This window comes from Terrapene carolina, unplaced genomic scaffold, assembly GCF_002925995.2.
Source record: "Terrapene carolina triunguis isolate 2854851 unplaced genomic scaffold, T_m_triunguis-2.0 Scaffold22, whole genome shotgun sequence".
NCBI lineage: Eukaryota > Metazoa > Chordata > Testudines > Emydidae > Terrapene > Terrapene triunguis.
The window spans coordinates 11,478,944-11,499,719 of NW_020664373.1; the positions used below are offsets into that span (position 1 = coordinate 11,478,944).

At 40.9% G+C, this 20,776-nt stretch overlaps 1 protein-coding gene across 1 annotated transcript in view; it reads left to right on the plus strand.

The window, feature by feature from the left end:
- LOC112102768 (Nance-Horan syndrome protein) overlaps positions 1–6,031 on the plus strand; it is a 36,889-nt gene extending 30,858 nt beyond the window's left edge. Inside the window, exon 9 of the mRNA XM_029910715.1 lies at positions 1,847–6,031. Within this exon, the coding sequence (XP_029766575.1) occupies positions 1,847–2,471 (625 nt within the window). The 3' untranslated portion in view covers positions 2,472–6,031. The remainder of the gene's footprint in view (positions 1–1,846) is intronic.
- Positions 6,032–20,776: the final 14,745 nt, after the last annotated feature.

Below are 20,776 nucleotides of genomic sequence, written 5' to 3' on the forward strand. Positions count from 1 at the left end.
GAGTGATGAAGGATTATGTGCAGTGGGAGACTGGCTGCATCTCCTTAATTGTGCATTACCAGACTTTCAGACAGTTGGATTTTTAAAGTAGCATTGGATTTTTGTAAAGGAAGTACAGTCTCATTATTGGGTGCTAGCTGGGTTCCATTAAAATACACCTTCAATCTTAACTGTTTTTAACAGTTGTTTGGTTATAAATTTCCCATTTATTTAATGAAAGCCAAGAGCTTCAATTGGGTTGGTGTATAAGGGCTACAGGAGAGTAGCTCTACTTCAGCAGAGTTTATAAGGTCCACTAAAGCAGGGTTCCCCTCCTCCAGATTTTAGGAAGTCCATAGGAGGCGTGTGTGATAAGTGGGAGTTATATCATCTTGGGATATGGGGTAGTGGACAGTGGAGGGAATGGAGGATATGATGTGGCTTTTATACCATAAAAAACTGTCCTTATATACCCTGTATGCACATCATATATGCCTTCCCTGGTTCCCTGCACCACCATCCTTGCCCTTTCTCTTCTTTCCCATTTCATGCCCTTTATACTGTTCAATCCTATTTCATTCCCCCTTCCATCACATCAGTGTTTTCTGCCTGACTCCTCCTCTACAGCACCCCAACTCTGAGACATGGCTTCATGCTACCCATCTGTATATCCCCCTGAGCCATAACCCCAGTCCATGTCCCTCCTAGTCCTTCTTCCCTTTCTCTGTACATCCTCCTGAACTCCTGCCTGGTCACATTTCCCCGGGTCTCTTACTCCCCACATCTAACTCAGCCTAGTAGCTTGTCAAAAGAACATCAATTTATATTTATAAATATTGCTCTTCATATGATGAGCCAAAAAGACATGGAATTATTTTCCAAATAAACTATAGCTTTTTCCAAACACCATAATCTTAAAACTCTGATTTTTACCAAACTTCCCAGAAAAACTCTATGCTGGGATGACAACTGCATAACAATTGTTGGCCCTTTACTTGGAATCTTTCATCTGCTCCTTTCTCTGTGTGCTGTAGCCACCTTATTTATTTTGTTAAAATTTTAAAAGGGGCTTTTAAAGGTTGCTTTATTATAATATTGTATTGTATTGCTGGTGAACAGCTTGAATATCTTTATGGAATGAGTAGAACAATTTACAAATACAATTGGTGCCATCCGTTGTTGTTGTTGTTGTTGTTAACATGCATATCTCCTGAGCAAAATACCCACAATCGGCTCTTCATTCTGCCTGCTAGCTCTGTTCTTATGAGCTGGCGATGATATTGAAACCCAAGAGAAGCCAGCCAGCGCTTCAGAATTAGATTTTTTTTTTTTTGTATTTAATTAAAATTTTCCATCACGACTAAAGTACAACTGAAGTTTTCTAATATCAGCTACAATGGATTAAAACAGGTTACAATTTATAATAATTAAACCTAAGACAACATATATATCAGTATTCAAATATAGGGCCAAATTGCCGCCACCTCTTCTGTAAGTAGAGGGGATTCTGATCTGGTGGCTCTTGCTGGAGAGTCAGAGCCAAAAGTAGAGAGACTGTCACCTTTTGTTGCATTATTCCATCCTTTTCCCAAGCCTGTGTAAGTCCTACCATGGATGAATTGTATAGACTGGGCCAAGCAGAGTTGAGTGGGACAGGAGCTACTCTCTGTAACTAGTGCCTAATGTACATACAATTCTTACATGCCATTTAAAGTTTTTCAATGATTATTAACCTACATTACTTGGTGGGGGTATTGTGAGGAGTTAATAGGTGCCTAGTTCTGTGAAGCTGTAAATTGCTGTAGCAATGCTATGTATTATTTCATGGGAATAACATACAAACATATGTGCCTTTGTTTTTTAACAGATCAAAAAGAAAAGTACTTGGGAGAAAAGATTCTGGAGATGTTTCTGTAAGAAACAGATTGAGAGCTTCATCTGGGGCCAGCAGCACGTCACCTGCTAGCAGCACGTCACCTGCCAGCAGTGTGCCACCTGCCAGCAATGTGGGAGCCCCAACAAGCAGTCAGAGGTCTCCAGGTCTTATTTACAGGAATGCCAAAAAGTCCAACACATCTAACGAGGAATTTAAGCTACTGCTCCTTAAAAAGGGCAGTCGATCCGATTCTAGCTATAGGATGTCAGCGACCGAGATACTAAAGAGCCCTATTTTGCCCAAATCTCCCAGTGAGCTAATTGTGGATTCCCCTCAAAACACTGATGAGACTCCCCAGGCATCAACTCCTGAAGCATTATCCCCCCTGTCTCCTTGCTCCCCTAGAGTTAATGCAGAAGGTTTCTCCTCCAAGAGCTTTTCTATGTCTGCATCTTCAAGAGTAGGGCGCTCGCGGGCACCTCCTGCAGCCAGCAGCAGCCGTTACAGCGTACGCTGTAGGCTGTACAATACGCCGATGCAAGCTATCTCAGAAGGAGAAACTGAGAATTCAGATGGCAGCCCTCATGACGACCGATCTTCTCAGAGTTCAACATAGGTTGCCTAAGCTCCAGAGAGCCACACTGTTGACTGTGAAACTTGTAAACTCTGAAATTACTGGGGTTATAAAAGGATGTGAATATAACAGGCCAACGCTGTAGCAGTCAAAACAATTGCAGGGCAATATCAATGCTTAAAAGTGTTTGTGTTTATAAGATGCTGGGAAAACAGAAATTTAGAGCTGTAGCTACTGATTACTTTACATTTTCTAAAAAGTAGAAATATATGCTATGTCTCTTCTGTTTACCTTTAGCTTCATTTATCCTACTCTCATTCCTGTTGTCACTGTAGATTTCAAAATCATCCAATTTTCATAGAATTAAAAATAACTTTTTTTTTAAGTTGCCCATTTAGGAACAAAACCTCTCACTGTAGTGCTTCCCTAGGGAAAAAATGAAATTGTGCTTACGGATTGGTATTTTTCTACACTAAAATGAACTGAAACAAAATTTAGAAAAAATTAACAGAACATATGTAAATACCATATTTTTGATAAAAATCTGTAAATAGAATAATCAGAAAAAAGTGGACACATGGCAAACAGTTTACTGCATAACAACTTTGTTTATAGAAGACAAAAATAGTAAAATGTACTAACTGTATTCTGTGAATACCATTTTCATATCAAACATCATATTTACATGTCCACCAATACCACTTTCAGTGTGATCAAAAAGCCTCAAATCTGAATTCTAACTGTATGAAAGAAAATCTCAATGTTAATTAATGAAATATTAAGGCTAATTAAGAGCTGATTAATTTTAAAGTAACCATTTGTCTTTCAAAATTTAGCTCAAAACAAGCTAATTGCAAAGTGCAGCTGTGAGTTTCAATGTGGTAATTGGTAGGGATGGAAAGCATGCTTTTAACAGAACAAAATCATTTCTAATGCAAAGCCCCAAGCAGTCACATTTGACAGTGTCCCTTAGCCCTTTATTCTGACATGGATTGCATTAGAGAGAATAGCTATGAGGAAATAGTACTTATTTTCATATTCTTATTAGACTATTGGGATACATAACAGTCATAACCTGAGAAATATAATCTTTAAACATGATTAGTTTCTGGTTCTTAAAGGAAACAAATAAATTATAAGCATGCAACAAACACCGTTTTATCAGTAAATATTTACAATGAGTTTTCAGTGAAGCTTTCTCTTTGTGCTGATGAGATTCATGCTACCTAAATATTTACAGAAATGACACTGTGAAAAACGTAGCTGGGAAATAAGTGTGTGTACGCATTATTTATATTCATTATTAAATGAGGAATGCTCTGGTTCATTATGCCAGCCACATACAGCTTAGTTTTGTCTGGGTTTACCAGAAATGCTTAACAGGGTGGGGGAATGATATGGGGGAGGGAAAGGAGATGAGTCAGAGCAAATGCTTTGATAAACTGAAGGCAGGGAAACAAAAGCTGAATTACTTGAAGTTACTTGAATTTTCTTGTCTTAAAACTGAAAGAAAACATAGCTGTGAGCTCAAACCACAAGTTGTTTTATATCTTTAATTTTTAAACAAAATAAAACCAATGTTTAAAATGATAGGCCTGATTCCCTTTTGTGACACCAGTTTTCCAACGGTGTACCACCGCTTAAGCCAAGTGGAGAATCAGGCCCTATTTGTTCAAAATGTAAGCAGTTGGTATTGCTTGCAGTAGAATATGCTTTTGAACATGGGATGGTTTAATGCAGAGGAGAGTTTTTAAGGAAGAATGTGGCATGGAGTAGGACAGAGTGAGTAGGATGACAGAAAGGTACTTTGGTACTAAAGAAATCAAATAAATTTGGCTTCAAGCATAAGTAAATGACGATAGGGAAGTGGGATGTGTGAAAGGGGTTTTATTGGTTTAGGTTTTACTTATACAATGCATAGGGCAGAGAGTTTTAAAAGAAGGCAAATAATGTTTTGAAGAGGACGGTTCTATTTAAAATTGGAATGATTTTGGAATGACTGAATAAACTAGAATGACTTAACAAAAATTTGAATGTTATTTCCCATTAGAATATGTCCTATTTCATCTAGTGTACACCACAAAAAATATAATTCAGGGTTCTCTACCGTCCTTCTGTGCAGTGTGATAGCATACAGTACGTGGGATATGGTCAGTGTGTGCATGTGAGTATGTGTGTTGGGGGGAAATTAAATCGGCAAAACGGTTTAAAACATCAGGAAAACCTGGAGGTGTTTAAAGAAAGATAAGTGGGTCAAGGTTTTGGAAATAAGTCTCATTGCTTGTGTCAACAGGCTAGTTAAGAAAACCTGAGTCTAAGTGCAGGTGAAATAAATGAATTAGTATGTTTTTTACCAGGACACGTTTAGCATATCTCAAAATACTTTTTTTTTTTTTTTTTGGAGACCATGAGTAAATGAAGTTGATGAGTCAGACAGAACAGTCTTATTTGGTCCTCTTGGGTCATTTACCTTAAAATTTATATCAGCCGCCCTTTTATAATATCCTTAATATGCTTTAAAAAATCATTCTAAAGTTTAAGTAGAAAACAGCTGAGTTGACTTTGATAAATTGATATCACCTTTTATTAACAAACAAGGCATTTAATTTCATACCATATATATATGGTACCACTATGAAATTAAATGTGTATGAAATTAAATATATATATAAAGATAAACATTTTGACTTGAATTATGAGGCAGTAATATACCTTCTGTATGTAATGCTCACAGAACTAGCACATCAAATATAGTTTTACTTATTTTGTTTAATCTAAAATCTATGACAAAGTTTTTCTATTTTCTAGTTAACAGAGTTAAACCCAAATAAAGCTGGATTGTAAATCCACTAAGAAAAAAAAAGAATTCACAATCATAACAAGTGAGGGAGCCAGAAAATTTTTTAAAGGAAACCCCTTTAGTGAGGTTTATATCTTTAAAGGCGCTCAAGACAAGCTTTAGAACAAAAATAACAACACATATCTTGAAACAGGGTACAATGCTACACTAGGTAACTTGTGAACCATCATTCCAAGCTATTGTTCTGTTTGCACTGAGGTTATGGAAATGGTTTTTGGAAATTATGCAGCTGTTTTTGTGTCTGAAAAATAACTTTTTTTTCTTTTTTTCTTTTGTGGCAGCATAGAGGACATGGAATAGTTGTAGCAAATAAAGCAAATGTTTGCTTTTGCCAAAGGTCAGTGATTGAGTGCATTTGCTGCAATGGTGGCAGATTTAGAGAAATACTATAGGTTATGACTTAAAGATTAAAAAAAAATTAAGGAGGTTACAGTGTAACTATTTTGGTACTAGCACCAGTTCATGCTGGCAGAAAAGACAATGGTTTATGGACTTGCATCCATTTTGTATTTTTGTAATATTTGTAAATATGAACTTTTTAAATTGTTGCAAAGATGGTTTCTTTTGTAAAATGTTTTCAAAGTTTACATTAAATCCAAGCCTTTGTATATTTTAGAGCTGTGCAACACTTTAAGTCTTGTATTTATTTTTAGTAAAAACAGTGACAGTTTCATTGTGAACCCCTCTCAAAAAATGTGTCAGAAAAGTTTGATTACCTAGAAAGTGTGTATAGAAACTGCAAATAAACGTGACTGCAATTAAACCACACATTCTGTTTATTGTCCTCCAGTGAAATGTTATTTCTAATCAATAGTCTGCAAATGAGGCAGTTTGCAAAGGTAAGTTTCTACGTACATTACACATTTCATACAGTCTATTCTTGTTCTCTCTCCTTGAATTCTAATTTTTAGTTCACAGACAGAGGACAAAATCCAATTGCCATTGACTTTAATAGGATTGTTAATGGGAGTTTTGCCTAAGTATAAAGACTTCTGGATTTGCCCTTAGTTTATTGTTTGGGGATGGGGGAGGGAGACAAAATGATGGCAAGATTGCTTGCTTATCTGTGGTTGGAAGGCCTAAAACAAACTGCAACAATGAAAATCCAAGGTGTAACCAAGCCCCAGGACTGAATGTCACTTGGAAATGCAGGTGGTGGTCAAAAGGCAGAACATAACATTTAAAAATAAAATAAAAAATGTAGATTTTGCTGCCATTTTAAGTACAGTGATTATGGTGGGGGAAGTTGTGATCAGACCTTATATGGATTCATAAGTTGGGGCGGACGTAAGGTCCCTCCCCCTCTGTTTAATGCAAGGCTGTTCACAATGACAGTCCTTGCACTTAAAAAAAATAAACAAACATTGTGGAAGAAGAGGTGGAAATGATTAACCTTTCTCAAATGTGTGAAGAGAAGAATTTTTGGTGCACCATTTGTGGATGGCTTTGTACTACTCTACATGGATACTTAAAAGAAAAAGATGCGTATGGCAGAAGAATTGAAATCTGCGGTTATGATGCCTAGAGCATGTGGAGAAAATTAGCATTAGGGAATGCAGCAGGTTTATTTAAAATTCCAGTCAAGTGAATGAAGATTTCCCATATGGGTGTGGTCTTGAAGGAGTCTCCACCTGGGATTTAGCTTACATAACATTTTATTCAGATGGTGAACCAGTTAATGATTATGTAGATCATTTGCTGCTGTTAGTGGTATGTGCTCCTCTCAACCAAGCAATATAAATGAGTAAGAGTTGTGGAAAGAGCTCAGTCTGTAAAAGCAGACACAGAATCTGCTTTTCATCTGTTTCCAAAACATCCAGTTAGGCTGTCCTGGGAACAGATCAAAATCATACCCATGCTTTTCCAAAGGATGCGGTCTTCTTTTTTCCCAAAGTTACTTGCCTTGTGCTGTTCCGGCTAGACCCTTCTTGACTCTGAGTTGTTTTAACAGACATGTAGACAAGTCAGATCGCTGCATATGTTACATGGGGAATTCTGCGCCACTGTGCAATGCAGAATTTTGCAGAAATTGAAAATTTCCTTACCCCCACAGAAATAGGCTGCAGTGCTGCTGGCCACCACTAGGGGCCGCTGGACCCAGCAGAGCCCAGCTTGCCCATAGAAGATACTGCCAGGGGAGAGAGAGGGAGCTAGAGGGTTCCTGGCAGTGGCAGTTCCCCGCATGCCCTGAGGGAAGGAGAGAGTGGTGCACAGGGGAAACTGTGCAAGTCTGGGACTGAGCATCAGGCTGTTTCTCCTGCTGGATCCCTGGGCTCAGGGGGTGTGCGTCTGACTGGGGGGTCCTGCAGCTGGGCTCTGGGGGGAGGGGGAGTTTCTGGGTGGGGAGACTCTGTGGCTGAACTCTGGAAGGGAAGGGGGTGCAGGTATCTGGGGGGAGGGGGTTGAGGTGTATTGGCTGGGGGGGAGCCCTGGCTGGGCTCTAGAGGGGAGGGGGCAGAGAAGCAGGAACTGCGTTGTTGTAGGAGTTTCTTTAACTCTCTACTCATGGGGGAATTTTTGTGTTTTCTGTATCGTTATAGACATACTTGCTGACAGGTACTTTGAAATAAATTACCAAAATAATTGAAACTGGTGTGATTATGTAGTGTTATTTTGACAAATAAAATTTGCAGAATTTTAAAATGCCAGAATTTTTAATTTTTTGGCGCAGAATTCCCCCAGGAGTAATATGTAGGAACACGACTGCACTACATTTGCCTGCCATTGTGATGCGCTTTAATCATGGCACATAGAATAAACCTAGCCACAATTCAACTTACAGATATTAGATGATTTGGTTTCTGCCAAGAAAGGTGAGAAGGTCATAATGTCTCTGTTGGATGTGTATAGTAAGCAGGATGCCCCAAATTACATCAGTTAGTAAAAAAGTCATTATAATGGCTCCATGGCATGGAAACTTTTTTAGTCACACAGGCAAGTGACGCCTTGGTTTTGAATAACGGGGGGGGGGGGGGGGGAATTTGGGCTGCAGATCCAGATCAGAATTGGACTCTTCAAATAAAAAGTAGAGAAAGATGTTTAAAGGGACTGGTAAAGCTAGAAAAGCGCAGCAGCACATAGCTAAAACTATAACAAAATCACTAGGTAAAATGCAGTGGTTAAAGTAACTCAAAATAGGAAGGGAAAGTCACCTATTTTCATTACACATCACTGTGTGGTAACAGAATGCTGCACAATGGAAGAGAATGGGGTCATGAAGAAATGTATCTGAAATGAATTCATATTCCTGGGCAGGCCCATAGCTAGCCCCACAGCATGTGTATGTAGCTGGATAGGGACACATCCATGCTCTCCAATCCATTCCTCTAAATACTGTGATTTAAACTTTTTCAGAATGGTGTATCAATATTAATATAAAAACAAAACAAAAACAGAGGGTCCAGGAATTTCTCCTATGGAACATTTTGAAATACTCAATGAAGTTTCCTGATTTTTAAATGTTAAGACATAGAGTGACAGCTGTTGAGGAGACAGATCTTTTATAGGAGAAGAACTAAATAAGTGATGACCAACTAAGACACCACTGGTTCTTTTACTAGTGCTGCTATTCCATTTTCTAATGGCAAGGATGTAAACCCAGAAACTATCCCCACCAGCTCTTACTGCTGCTCCCATTTTAGACTCCACTGACTTCCAGAGCAGGAATAAATAAGTTCTGGGATGATAACTCAAGTTTAGGAAAGGGAAAAGAAAGGTGGGGGAAGGGTTTTCTCCTTTTGTAACAGAGAAGAGCTGTGTTAACATCACACCCTGAATGACTGGTAAGTTATTCAGACTGTTTTGTGCATCCGGTACGAAAAATTTCTCTGGTTTGAAGGTGCTAAATTAAAGTACTAAAATACACTTTTTTAACATTTGTAATTTAAAAGAACTACTTTTGCACAAACAAAGAAGCCTTGCTTTCTATTAATGTTCTTGCAATACTTTTATTTTATTCTGAACAGGGGAACATTAGCCTGCTTACCTATATTATCAGCCTATAGAATAAGCAGCAAGCGTGGGAGTTATGGAAATCAAAACTGAAGTTTTATTGAGAAAGAGAATTATGCAGATAGTGTGTGGTAGAAATTGTGGTTTGGCCAGCTTATTAACTTGTCAAATTGAATATATTTCAATTGGCTCAACTTTTAAATTCTATTACAAACTTCTGATGCTGAAAAACAGACAAACCAGTTGCACTGAAAAAAAGAAATGCCCATAATCACAGAGAGCATTTGAGGAATTGTAGGGGTAATGCTATGAACAGCAATAAATACTTGAGTAGCTTAGTTTATTAGGGTATAAAAGAAAGTTGGTACAGCACTATTAGAGTTATTTGTCACTATTTGAAGCGTTTATATTTAATATTGAGTGGCATTGTTTCTTTATAGTTTCCTTATTTTTGTTTAAATAACTTCAAAGACATAATCTGGCTAGATCATCAGTATATGAGCTTCTTAGATGGTCTCTCGATTAAGAGATACAAAAAATTATTGGCCCTATGACCATTTGGTAATCTTGGACCCTCAAATGGGAACCCAATTTTATCCCTTTCCTTTATCTGTCCCTCTTCCCTCTCTTTAAATTTAAAAAAAAAAAAAAAAAAAAAAGTTGAGATAACTTTAGTGTGCTCTGACCTGAGCCAAAACCCACCAAAGTCAATGAAAAATGGATTAGGCCCTATATCAGGTGTCAGCAACCTTTCAGAAGTGGTGGGCCGAGTCTTCATTTATTCACTCTAATTTAAGGTTTCGCGTGCCAGTAATACATTTTAATGTTTTTAGAAGGTCTCTTTCTACAAGTCTATAATATATCACTAAACTATTGTTGTATGTAAAGTAAATAAGGTTTTTAAAATGTTTAAGAAGCTTCATTTAAAATTAAATTAAAATGCAGAGCCCCCTGGACCGGGGGCCAGGACAGAGAGAAGGCTGCTTTTATACTCTTCAAGTTGCTCAGGAGCAGGCTACTGCAATGTTGTGTCTCTCTGATCCTGTTACACCTGGATATCATCTTCCTGGCGCATGCTAAATCTTTAGGTGAGAAAGTAATCCACTTACAAATGATCTGTGATAAGCTTAAGAATGTCTCTCTGAAAATGAACCAAAAATATGAACTGATTAAAAAAAACAGGTAATCCACACTGTTTTTTTGAGAAGTGAGGGAGACATTTCCCTAAACAAAACAAAAACAATGACCAAAAAGCCACACATCACACCTCAAGAGTTGCAAGAGATTTTCAAAGGTTCTCATTATGGCAATTTCACTATTTACCAACATAACAAAATAATTGAGTAAGTGAGAAAAGACCTTATCCATAATAGTACAATTAAGCATTTCAAGAGTCACGTAAAGCTCTTACAACTAGTTCTTGCCTGTCTCAAAATTCCTTTCCTATTCATAAGTGTAAGAATGTAATGTGTGGCCCAGAAATGATTACTTGGAGGTGATGGCATATTACAGTGTAAGTCTAAATTCGACAGACAGAAATTATGCCACCAAAAAGGAAGTGGTGAGTTACTAAAATCTACTTAATCTAGTGACCCTTTTCCATCTTTATATTAGAAAATCTGTGGTTATAAAAGATCATACTTTATAAATGGTTCTTAAACTCAAGAATCCTGCTGGATAGTTAGCTAAGTTGGTGAAAAAATTATAAAAATATCTCAGTGTTACACAAAGATGTGGGCAACAACATGGTAATGCTTTGTTCTGTTGACCATGGTGGGAAAGAGAGGAGAGAGTGAAAAGACTGGGACTGTTTAGTTTAATGATATAAATAAGAGGGATGTGATAGTTACATAAAAGAATGACTAACACAGAGAAGACAATCAGGCACACCTATTTACTTTCATAACACAGAACAAAGGCACATTCAATGAAACTGAAAGGCAATACATTTCAAACTAAGTAGGGTCTGGGACACAAACCCTCATTCTTCAGGGCATAAAATGAGGTATTGGGAGAAATTTTTCCCTATGTACAAGTCTATATGTGGTTTCTTCTTCTGAACTATCTGGTACTGACCACTGTCATAGACAGAATACTAGACTATTATTACTTATATTACAGTAGTGTTTATGACTAAGGCTGCCTCACACTAAATTTGCCTGTTTTCATGGTTTAAAGTTTGACATGTCACTCATACTCCCTTTGTGTCTCCTCTATTTTTAACTTCAGCATGTTCCCATTCCCTCCTTTCTCCTCTTCACCTTTATCTTGCCAGTCTCACCTCACTCATTTCTACTTTCCTTGGGTCTCTCTTCCATTCCTTCACACTGGTCCCATCTCTTTGCCACACCCCTCTTGTCAGGGAGGTTCGGAGGGAAGAGCTTGCTCACACATGAAATGCAGAGACTGGAAGCAAGGCTGAGGGCCAAACAGGGTGAGTTTGTAGGTGTCAGTCTCCTAAGGGTTATATGCAATGGTGTTGTAACCCTTTTGGTCACAGGATATTAGAGACAAGGTAGGTGAGGGACAATATCTTTTATTGGACCAACTTCTGTTGGTGAGTGAGACAAGGTTTTGAGCGACACAGAGCTCTTCTTCAGGCCTGGGAAATGCACTGTCACAGATCTCTCTGCTCGCCTCTCTCACCAACAGAAGTTGGTCCAAGAAGAGATATTTTCCCTAGACCATCTAGTCTCTCCAACACCCTAAGGGTGGCAGCTTTGTGCCTATCCCTCCCGCCTTCTCCCCTGGCCAAAATTGGGCACCAGACACTCCCATGGGAACTATGAGCACACTAGGATTGCCAGGCGTCCGATTTTCGACCAGAATACCTGGTTAAAAAGGGACCCTGGCGGCTCCTTAAAGGTCTGGTTGGCAGGGCCAGCTGGCTCCCTACTGGCTCTGTGCAGCTCCCCAGAAGCGGTGACAAGTCCCTCAACTCCTAGGCATAGCCGGGGGGACTACGTGCACTGCCCCCACAGCTCCCATTGGCCAGGAACCACAGCCAATGGAAGCGGTGCCTGCAGATGGAGGCAGCAGGCCAAGCCCCCTGGCCACCCCTCCACCTAGGCAATTGTTGCCGCTTCCGGGGAGCCGCCTGAGGCCCACACCCCCTCCCACACCGTGGCCTCAGCCCTGAGCCCCCTCCTGCACCCAAACTTCCTCCCAGAGCCCGCATCCCCTTCTGCACCCCAAACTCATCATCCCCAGGCCCATCCCAGAGCCTGCCCCCCTCACCCCACCCCTGCTTGGAACCCTCTCCCTCTGCACTCCAAACCCCTCATCCCCAGCCCCATCTTAGAGCCATTACCCCCCACCCAGAGCCCCCTCCCGCAGCCTGAACCCCTCATTTCTGGCCACACACCAGAGCCTACACTCCTAGCCTGGAACCTGTACCCTCTCCTGCACCACAACCCCCTTCTCCACACCAGTGAAAATGAGCAAGTGCGTGAGGGTGTGGGAGAGCAAGCAACAGTGTAGTGGGGGGAGGGGGGAGAGAGAGCAGGGGCGGGGCCTCAGAGACTTGGAAAGAAGGAGGTTGAGAGCCTTGCTGTAGAATCCAGGAATCTTGTCTCAGTGTTTGGGTGCCACTTGCCATGGAGAAGACAAACTCCTTGGTATCATACACAAATAGATTAGCGAGTTCAATGGCCTAAAGCAGTTGTTCTCAACCTTCGCCAGGTATCCCTAAACTTGCGGGGAGGCACCTGCACCCCCCGCATTTCTCTCGCCCGACGCCCAGCCAGGGATAAGGGCAGAGACGCTGCACCCTGGGGCAGACTGTGACTGACCAGACACCCCCCACACCCCCCGTGTGAGGGGCATGGGGAACGTCAGGGCCGCTCCCCACAAGCCTGCTACCCGCGGGTGGGGCTAATCAGGGCGGGAGATACTGCCTCTCCCCAACTGCGGGGCTCCGGGGAGCGCATGGTTCCAGGGGCCGCTCCCGGGCGGGACGCCGTTTGTCGGACGCGCCCCCGTCCCCACTGCGCAGCCGCGCGGATTCAAAACAGTTTGTTGCTCACGTCGGCGAAGCCGCTTCCGTTTCCAACGCCACATTCCGGCCACACCTGCCTGCGCGGAGCCCGGCTCGCCACTCGCCCGTCCGCCGGGACACTCCCCGCAGCGCCCGCCGGCGCCATGTCCGCGGAGGGTAAGTGCCTAGCTGCCCCCCTGCCGCCCGCGTGCGGAGTTGCCCGCGTGCAGAAAACGTTCCCCTATCGTTCGCAACGGCCGGACCCAAACGTTCTTTGCGGGGCCGGCCAAGCCACGCCCACAACCCCCCACCCTATTGGCCGGTTCCGACCAACCTTGCTGTTGCTATTGGTCCTCCCGTCTGCTCGTCGCCAGTCGCGTCATTGGCCGAGCGGCGGAGGGGGCTTTGAGGGAGGGGGCGCTTGGTGGTGGGCGGTGGCCTCCTGCCTTGAGGGGGTAGGAGGGGGCGTCCTCGAGCTTTGTCTGTGGCGGCTCCGAGCCGCGCGTGGGGGGGGGACAGGACGGGAGGTGCCGCCCCCCGCGAGTGTGCGATTTGGGGGAGGGGAGTTAAACGGGACCCGAATGCCGCCCCTCCCCCCTCCGCAGCAGGGAGTAATCGGGCCAGAAGGTAATAGACATAGAATCATAGAGTGTCAGGGGCGGAAGGGAGCTCAGGCGGTCTAGTCCCACCCCCTGCTCAAAGCAGGGCCAATCCCCAGACCGATTTTTACCCCAGTTCCCTAAATGGCCCCCTCAAGGATGCGTCTGAGGAAGTGGGCATTCACCCACGACAGTTTATGCTCCAATACGTCTGTTAGTCTATAAGGTGCCGGAGGACTCTTTGGCACTTTTTACAGATCCAGGCTAACACGGCTACCCCTCTGACTCTCAAGGATTGAACTCACAACCCTGGGTTTAGCAGGCCAATGGAGGTGCAGCTCACCTTCTCTTCTCCCCTCTCCCCCTCTAGTGTGTGGGCTGTAGAGGGGGGTTGTTGTCCCCTCCAGTTGGGGGGGGGGAATCGGACAGGAAATGCTGCCCTCTCCACCCATAGGCTGCCTTAATGCTGGTATTGCTTCGCTTTTGAGGAGTAACTCGATTTGCCACCTTAACTTTCTTCCAGCGTAATTTTTTTTTTAACGCAATCCCAAGTGGTTGCAGATCTGACTCTACCCCATTATCCCTGCCTGCCCCTTCTGCCCCACCTGAATGTCCCCCTCTTTCCCTTGCCCCTTCGCACCTTCTGTGTTCTAGTCAGGTGACTTCTTCCTTCTGGGTGGCAACATGGGGAGCACTGAGAGCACAGCTGGGACAGTCAGTCACCCTGTTCTCTGTTTTTGTGCCCAGTGACCCCTGGTAACTAGGAGGAACAGTCGCAGAAAAAGTGAAGTCCTGTTCAGTCCCAAGCTGGAATACGGCCAGTACCCATGGGATCTTTGGAGAATTTAGTAGCTAAACTCTCAAGTCTGTACTGAGCATGTGCACACTATGATTTTTCAAGGGCATGTAACTTGGCCAAATTTGTGCAGATTTTCTCAGGGGGCAGTAAAAAGGCAAATTCCTGTTGTAAGAGCAGCCCCCTTCCAAATGTCAAGACCCTTTTTCAAAGCATGTTGGGGCTACACCTTCTTAAACAGTTGCAAGAAAGTTTTCACAAGTGCGAAACATATTTTTTTTTCCCCATAAACTCATTTTAAGAAATGGCTGAGCTGTTTTTACTGAAATGTTCTCAAAAAATTAAGCAAGAGGCAGACACTCACCATGGAAAATTTCCATGCAAATATTTGAAGTTAGCAAAATGATAAGCGAGTAAAAACAGGGTCTTATAATGGGACGTGATAGGAAATGGAAAGTTTCAGTTTGTAGAGTCTTTCTATAGCAATTCTCACAGGGGGTCTCTAGGCAGCTCTGGAGCAGGCTGTGTTGGGAGTCCCTCATATTGTTCTCTTTTATTGTGGCAAAACTCTTTGTAAGTAATCTTCAAACCCCTTATTTTTGTGTGTATTTTGCAGTGTATTTCTTGCAACAGTTCTACTGTGTTCCTCTTTCTTTCATCCATCTCACTTTTCTCCACTCTGTTTAAACTATTTTCCTATCTCTGCTTTTCATTGCTACAGTTTGGTTGGGGGGGTGGTAATTTTTACAAACAAACAAAAAAATTGTTGAGCTGTGGGAGACCCAAAGCTAAATGACAAACTTTCAGACAAGACTATTGGAGCCTTCAAGTAACTATTTTAAAAAAAATGTTGCTCTATAGGTTATTGCTCTATAGGTACACCATGCTGGTAAAAAGAGAATCAGAAAATAGATCCTGAGCCGGTAAGCAATGCAGACATCATTCTGCAATCATGACTAAGAAAGATAGAGTGCCTTCTGCAAAAGTAGCCCTAAAGGCAGTGAAGAATGACTCCCTGTCATATGACTGTAATCATGTGACTAGGACCAGGAAATAGATATCTTGCCAGCACTCTTGTATGTCAGAATCTTAGTATACTGTGCATCTCTTGGTGTAATAAATAGCTTGATTGGTATTGTTTGCTTCCAGAGAGTGCCATATCCATCTGTCCTCAGCCAAAAGGACAAGAGTCTGATACAAAACCTATGAGTATAGGGAAAAGTTGAAAGAAATCAAGGAAGAGCTCCACATTAAAAATTGTTTCCTAATGAAGGATTCATGCAAGTCTGTGTATGTGAGGGAGAGAAACCCACCTGTATCAAATAATGGTTTTGCTTTTATGAATGAAGCTACAATTCTGTTTCTCATGAAAATATGCATTCCTGATAATTTCAGAGCAAACCATATGTCAAACAGGTTCCAACACATTTATATACTGATTTTTCAGAACACAGGCGTTCTGTATTCCAAAAAATAACTATATATATATGCTGTGCACTTCGTAATTCACACTGGCATGTCATCAGAAGGTGAAAGTGAGAGGAAAAATGTTATTTAACCAGTGCCAACTGACGGTGCAAGCAGAGCAAAGTGCTTTGGGAAGCACTCCTAGCAGGTGAAAATGAACTAGGAAAGCGACATAATAGTCAGCAAGCCATCTGCTCAGTTGAAACCAGGCTCTGTAAGAGTTTGTGTTCAAATGTCACTACTGACAATAGTAATTTTTGACAGCAGTAATTTTGATCTTGCTAGATATAGGCTATAGCTTAAGATATTAAAATTTTTGATGCATCTTACTGATGCAGTCAGATGTTGAACAGTTTTATCTCTATATAAGTCATCATGAAGCAGCCGCCCTGCATTTTTAAATGCTTTTAACTTTCATGCAGAGATTCTGATGGTTCTGTACAAAGGCAAACTAGAGTTCTTCATAAATAGTGTACTGAAAAGTGCTGAAATAACTACCAATAATTATCATAAAATGTTGTTAAATTAAACAAACAAAACTGACAAAAACTTGGGACAGAATGTCCTAATCAGTGTGTAGCTCTGCTCTGTCTATAATAATCTTCCTGTGCTCTGAACGTACAAAGTATGAGGTGCACTTGTATATCCCACAGGGTCATACAGCATATAGTGTCCTGCTGCTTTACTGAAAATAACTGACCATCTTCTAAACAGCATAACCCAGGGTATGTATTGATTCTGAGCAAGAAAAGAGTTAAATGACTGAAACTTTCTTTGGACATACATTTACTCTTTATTACATTTCCAGGCAGAACTTTGTTAGCCTATTGGTGCATTGGAATGACTAGTTAAATGATTTAAAGAAGTAGCACTAAATATATTTACTTTACTACTGTAATACTTAATTTATGATGCAGCAAAGCACCAGTATGTTGGTTTTTTTTTTCATTTTACGGTGAAAGTAGTTTTTCCCTTGTAAAGGTGCAACTCAAAACCTGAAGAATATTTGACACTATTTTTCTTAATTATGATTTTTTTGTTTCCTTGAGAGAGTTACTGGAAACTTACAAATATCTCTGTAAAAAAAATTTTTTTTGATCACTTGATGCTTATCTGTTCTGTTCATTCCCTCTGAAGCACATGGCATTTGGCCACTGGGCTAGATGGACCATTGCTCTGACCCAGTATGATCGTACTTATGTTGATTGTGGAGTTGGATAACTTAGTCAGTTAATGCTCTAGCTATTGCTCCCAGGAACTTGGATTAAAATCTTGGTTTGTATCACAAATTAAAAAGATTTTGGTGGCTTAATTCTAGTTTCTGTGTGGGGCATGTTACATGGCATTTTTAAGAGCACCAAAAAGAGCACAAACATTTATAAAGAGAAGGTTTTTTTTATAGATACTGCTGTGAGTAAATATATATCTGAAATGTTCTTTTGTACTAAGATTTTGAAGGCGTGGATATTTTAACCTGAATAGGCAAAACATTTTTCTTTTAGACTATATGACCGTGGTACTTAAAAGTGGAAGTGATCTATTAAATTATGAGATTCATTTCTTCTGCTGATGTAGGAAAGTGTGCCCCGATAGAGGGCATATCCAGTATTTAACTAATACTACGCTTTACTTTTTAAAAACTCTGTAGTATTAGATGACATTGGCATTTAATCAAGTCTATATCAATATATGCATTTTATACCAGAATCCTAAATTAAAAAGTGGTCCTGATTTTCTGGATCCTCAACTTCTCCATCCTTCCTCTCCCCCCCCCCCCCCCCCAACAACTGCCTGTAGTACGTTACCCAATTGCTAGGTCTCTTCCATTGCTCATGAACTCCGTGGGCCACCAGTCTTACCATTAGATCTTTGCTATCAGCAGTCAGGATTTCTCAACGAGCATTTCATTACTGGTAAGCATTCATGGTTTAAATAACAGATCAGGAGTGTTAATGACACTTTGAGTTTGTTTTTTATTAAGCATCTCAAAGAATGCCAAAAACAGCAGAAATAGTAATTCCCTCTAAAATTGCAAAGGGGTTTGTTTCTTTATCAAGTCTTCCCTTTGAACTAAAACTGCTGTGGTCAGCTAAATGGACACTTAGTAAAAATAGTGAGATTATAGTGGCAGACTATACTGAATATTCAAAATACACTTCCTTTTTCTAGAAATACATGTCATTGTTTTAGGTTCCTCATAACTGAGTGGTTCAGATATCTCATTGAGTGCTGCATTTTACTGCCACTTTCCAGCAAAAAGTCCAAATTGTTGACAGAATTTGAGAGATAGGAAGGGCTGATCTGCAGATGTCTGCAAACTTCCACAGTTGTTTTTTTTAAATAAGTCAGTTTATTGGGAAAGATGTATGTCTATATTATTTCATATGAAACTATTTTTAACACAAAATTCAATAAATAAAATATTTCTTAAAACAGCTGTGAAAGTTTCCAGCCTCTCTTATGCATCTGTGTGCTGAGGAATAATTATTTTGTTGGCATCAACAGACAAGCAAGTTAGCAGCAACTTGTTTGTTTTGTAATTATACAAGTTTTAAAATAAACTGTAGTTTATGGCTATATCCGTTAGATCAGACTTACCTGTCTAAGCTGCAGACAATTTATTATTTTATATATTGGGGGTGGCCAAACTTACTGGCCTGCTGGGCCGCATATGACAATATTCAGAACTTTGAGAGCCGGAGTACACTTGCCAGGAGTTGGGGCTTCAGCGCCTTGGGAGGCACCTGCCGGGGCTCGGGGATTCAGCCCTGCTCCTGCTGAAGCCCCAAGCCCCAGCAGGTGGACCCTGTGGGTTTGAAGCCCTGAGATCCCCCTCCCCTCTGGGCAGAAGCCCCTATCTCACCACCCCACTGCAAGGCAGAGGTCCTAACCCTCCCCCCCCCCCCCAAGTCTGGTAGGTGGAGAATGGGTGTGTGTGGAGGGGGCTTTGAGAGCTACACTTTAACTGTAAAAGAGCCACATGTGGCTTGGAACCACAGTTTGGCCACCCGTTTGTTTGTTTATATATATATTAATAATAGCACACACCTATTCTATATATACAATGCCCCAATTCAGCCAGCCTCTTAAGCAAGTGCCTAATTTAAGCATAGCTGTAATCCCATTGATTCTTGCGGTATTACTCATGTGCTTAAGTACCTCTCTGAAAGGACCTTTAACATGCTGAGTCAATGTGTCATAATGTGATAGTGCCCAAACGCTGCTAGAATAGGATCTGGTCTTGCCTGAGTGAATAGGCTCAAACTATGTTATTGAAGAGCTTTTTAAAGACCTGATGGGAAAAGGCTCTATATCCCATTTTTGGTCTGATCAGAAAACTGAGTGTGGGAGAGTAATTGGATAGGAGCAAAGAGGAAAGGCAGTAGATTCATTCCCAGAGCACAGTCCATGTTATGTACTGAATCAGGTAGGGGTCCTGTGGAAAAACAGCATGCGGCTAAAGATAGTATCATAATACATATGCACCAGGAGGCTAAGTTATAGTTGCACAGGCAGCCTGAATTCTGACTCTTCCTAACTTTTCAGTGCTTGATCTTATAGTCTTATTGTTCCTTTAACATAGCATGTAATTTTTTAAAAAGTGTTTTCTCAAAATAAAGGAAATGCCAGACTTAGCTGCAGTGCAAACATTCTGAACCCAGAGCATTTACTGTGGTTGTGTCAACATTTGGCATGTTACAGTTAGACTGTAAGCATTTCGGGACAGGACCTTTGTCTTTCTGTATGTTTGCAGTGACTCTCATATTGGGACCTCATTCCTGTTAGGGCTCAAATGCTACCATAATATAACAAATACGCATGGAATTGTGAACTGATTTACTTTGATAGTATTAAGCCTAGCTCTTTGTAATTATATTTTCTCAATGGTTCTCCAATTTCAGTGCCATTAAGTATAAACATAAAGGGTGCTCACGGGGCCTAACAGTTCCTAGTCTGTAGAAACAGTTAGGCCGATGCTAAGTGCTTTTTAAAATCTCACCCAAAGTGCTTTGTAACCTTCTCCCTTGTTAATATCACTTAGAATCACAATGCATGTCTTGGAAGATGACTTAAATCTTAAACATTCAAATTTCAGTTTAATTACAGCTAAGCTATTGTACAGTTCAAATAAGTGGGTAATACTAGGTTTGGTAAATTTGCTACTGCCATTAGAATGGTATACAGAATGGTGTCCAGACTTCTCTTTCTTTCTGTACATGCTTTTAGATTATGTTTCTGTGAGAGTTGAGGATGATGTTGAAGCTGTGATAATTGAAAATTCTGAAATAGAAGATGCAGAAAATGGACTGTCCACACAAGGCTGCGTGTCAGTGGAACAAAATGCTCAAGTAAACAGTGATGATCACTACATGACTCAACTTGCTTATGGTAAATACACTTAATTTCTTCTGAGAGTTAATGCCTATGGCCCATCCTTCTGGCAGAGTGCTCAGTGATTGTATCTTTAACACTATATTCCCCATTACTTTTTCTGTTGTGTGTGTGACTCTAAAACCTTAAAAAAGCTACTTATTAAATAGCTTTGATAGTATAGTTTAAAACAAATAACTTTAGAATCTGTTTCCCCTTAAGGATCTTCCCTGTTAGTGGTGATCTCAATAATAAGGTTTAAGAATTGTTTTTCTCACATATACATAGGAATTCATTATTTCAAATACACCTCTACCCCGATATAAC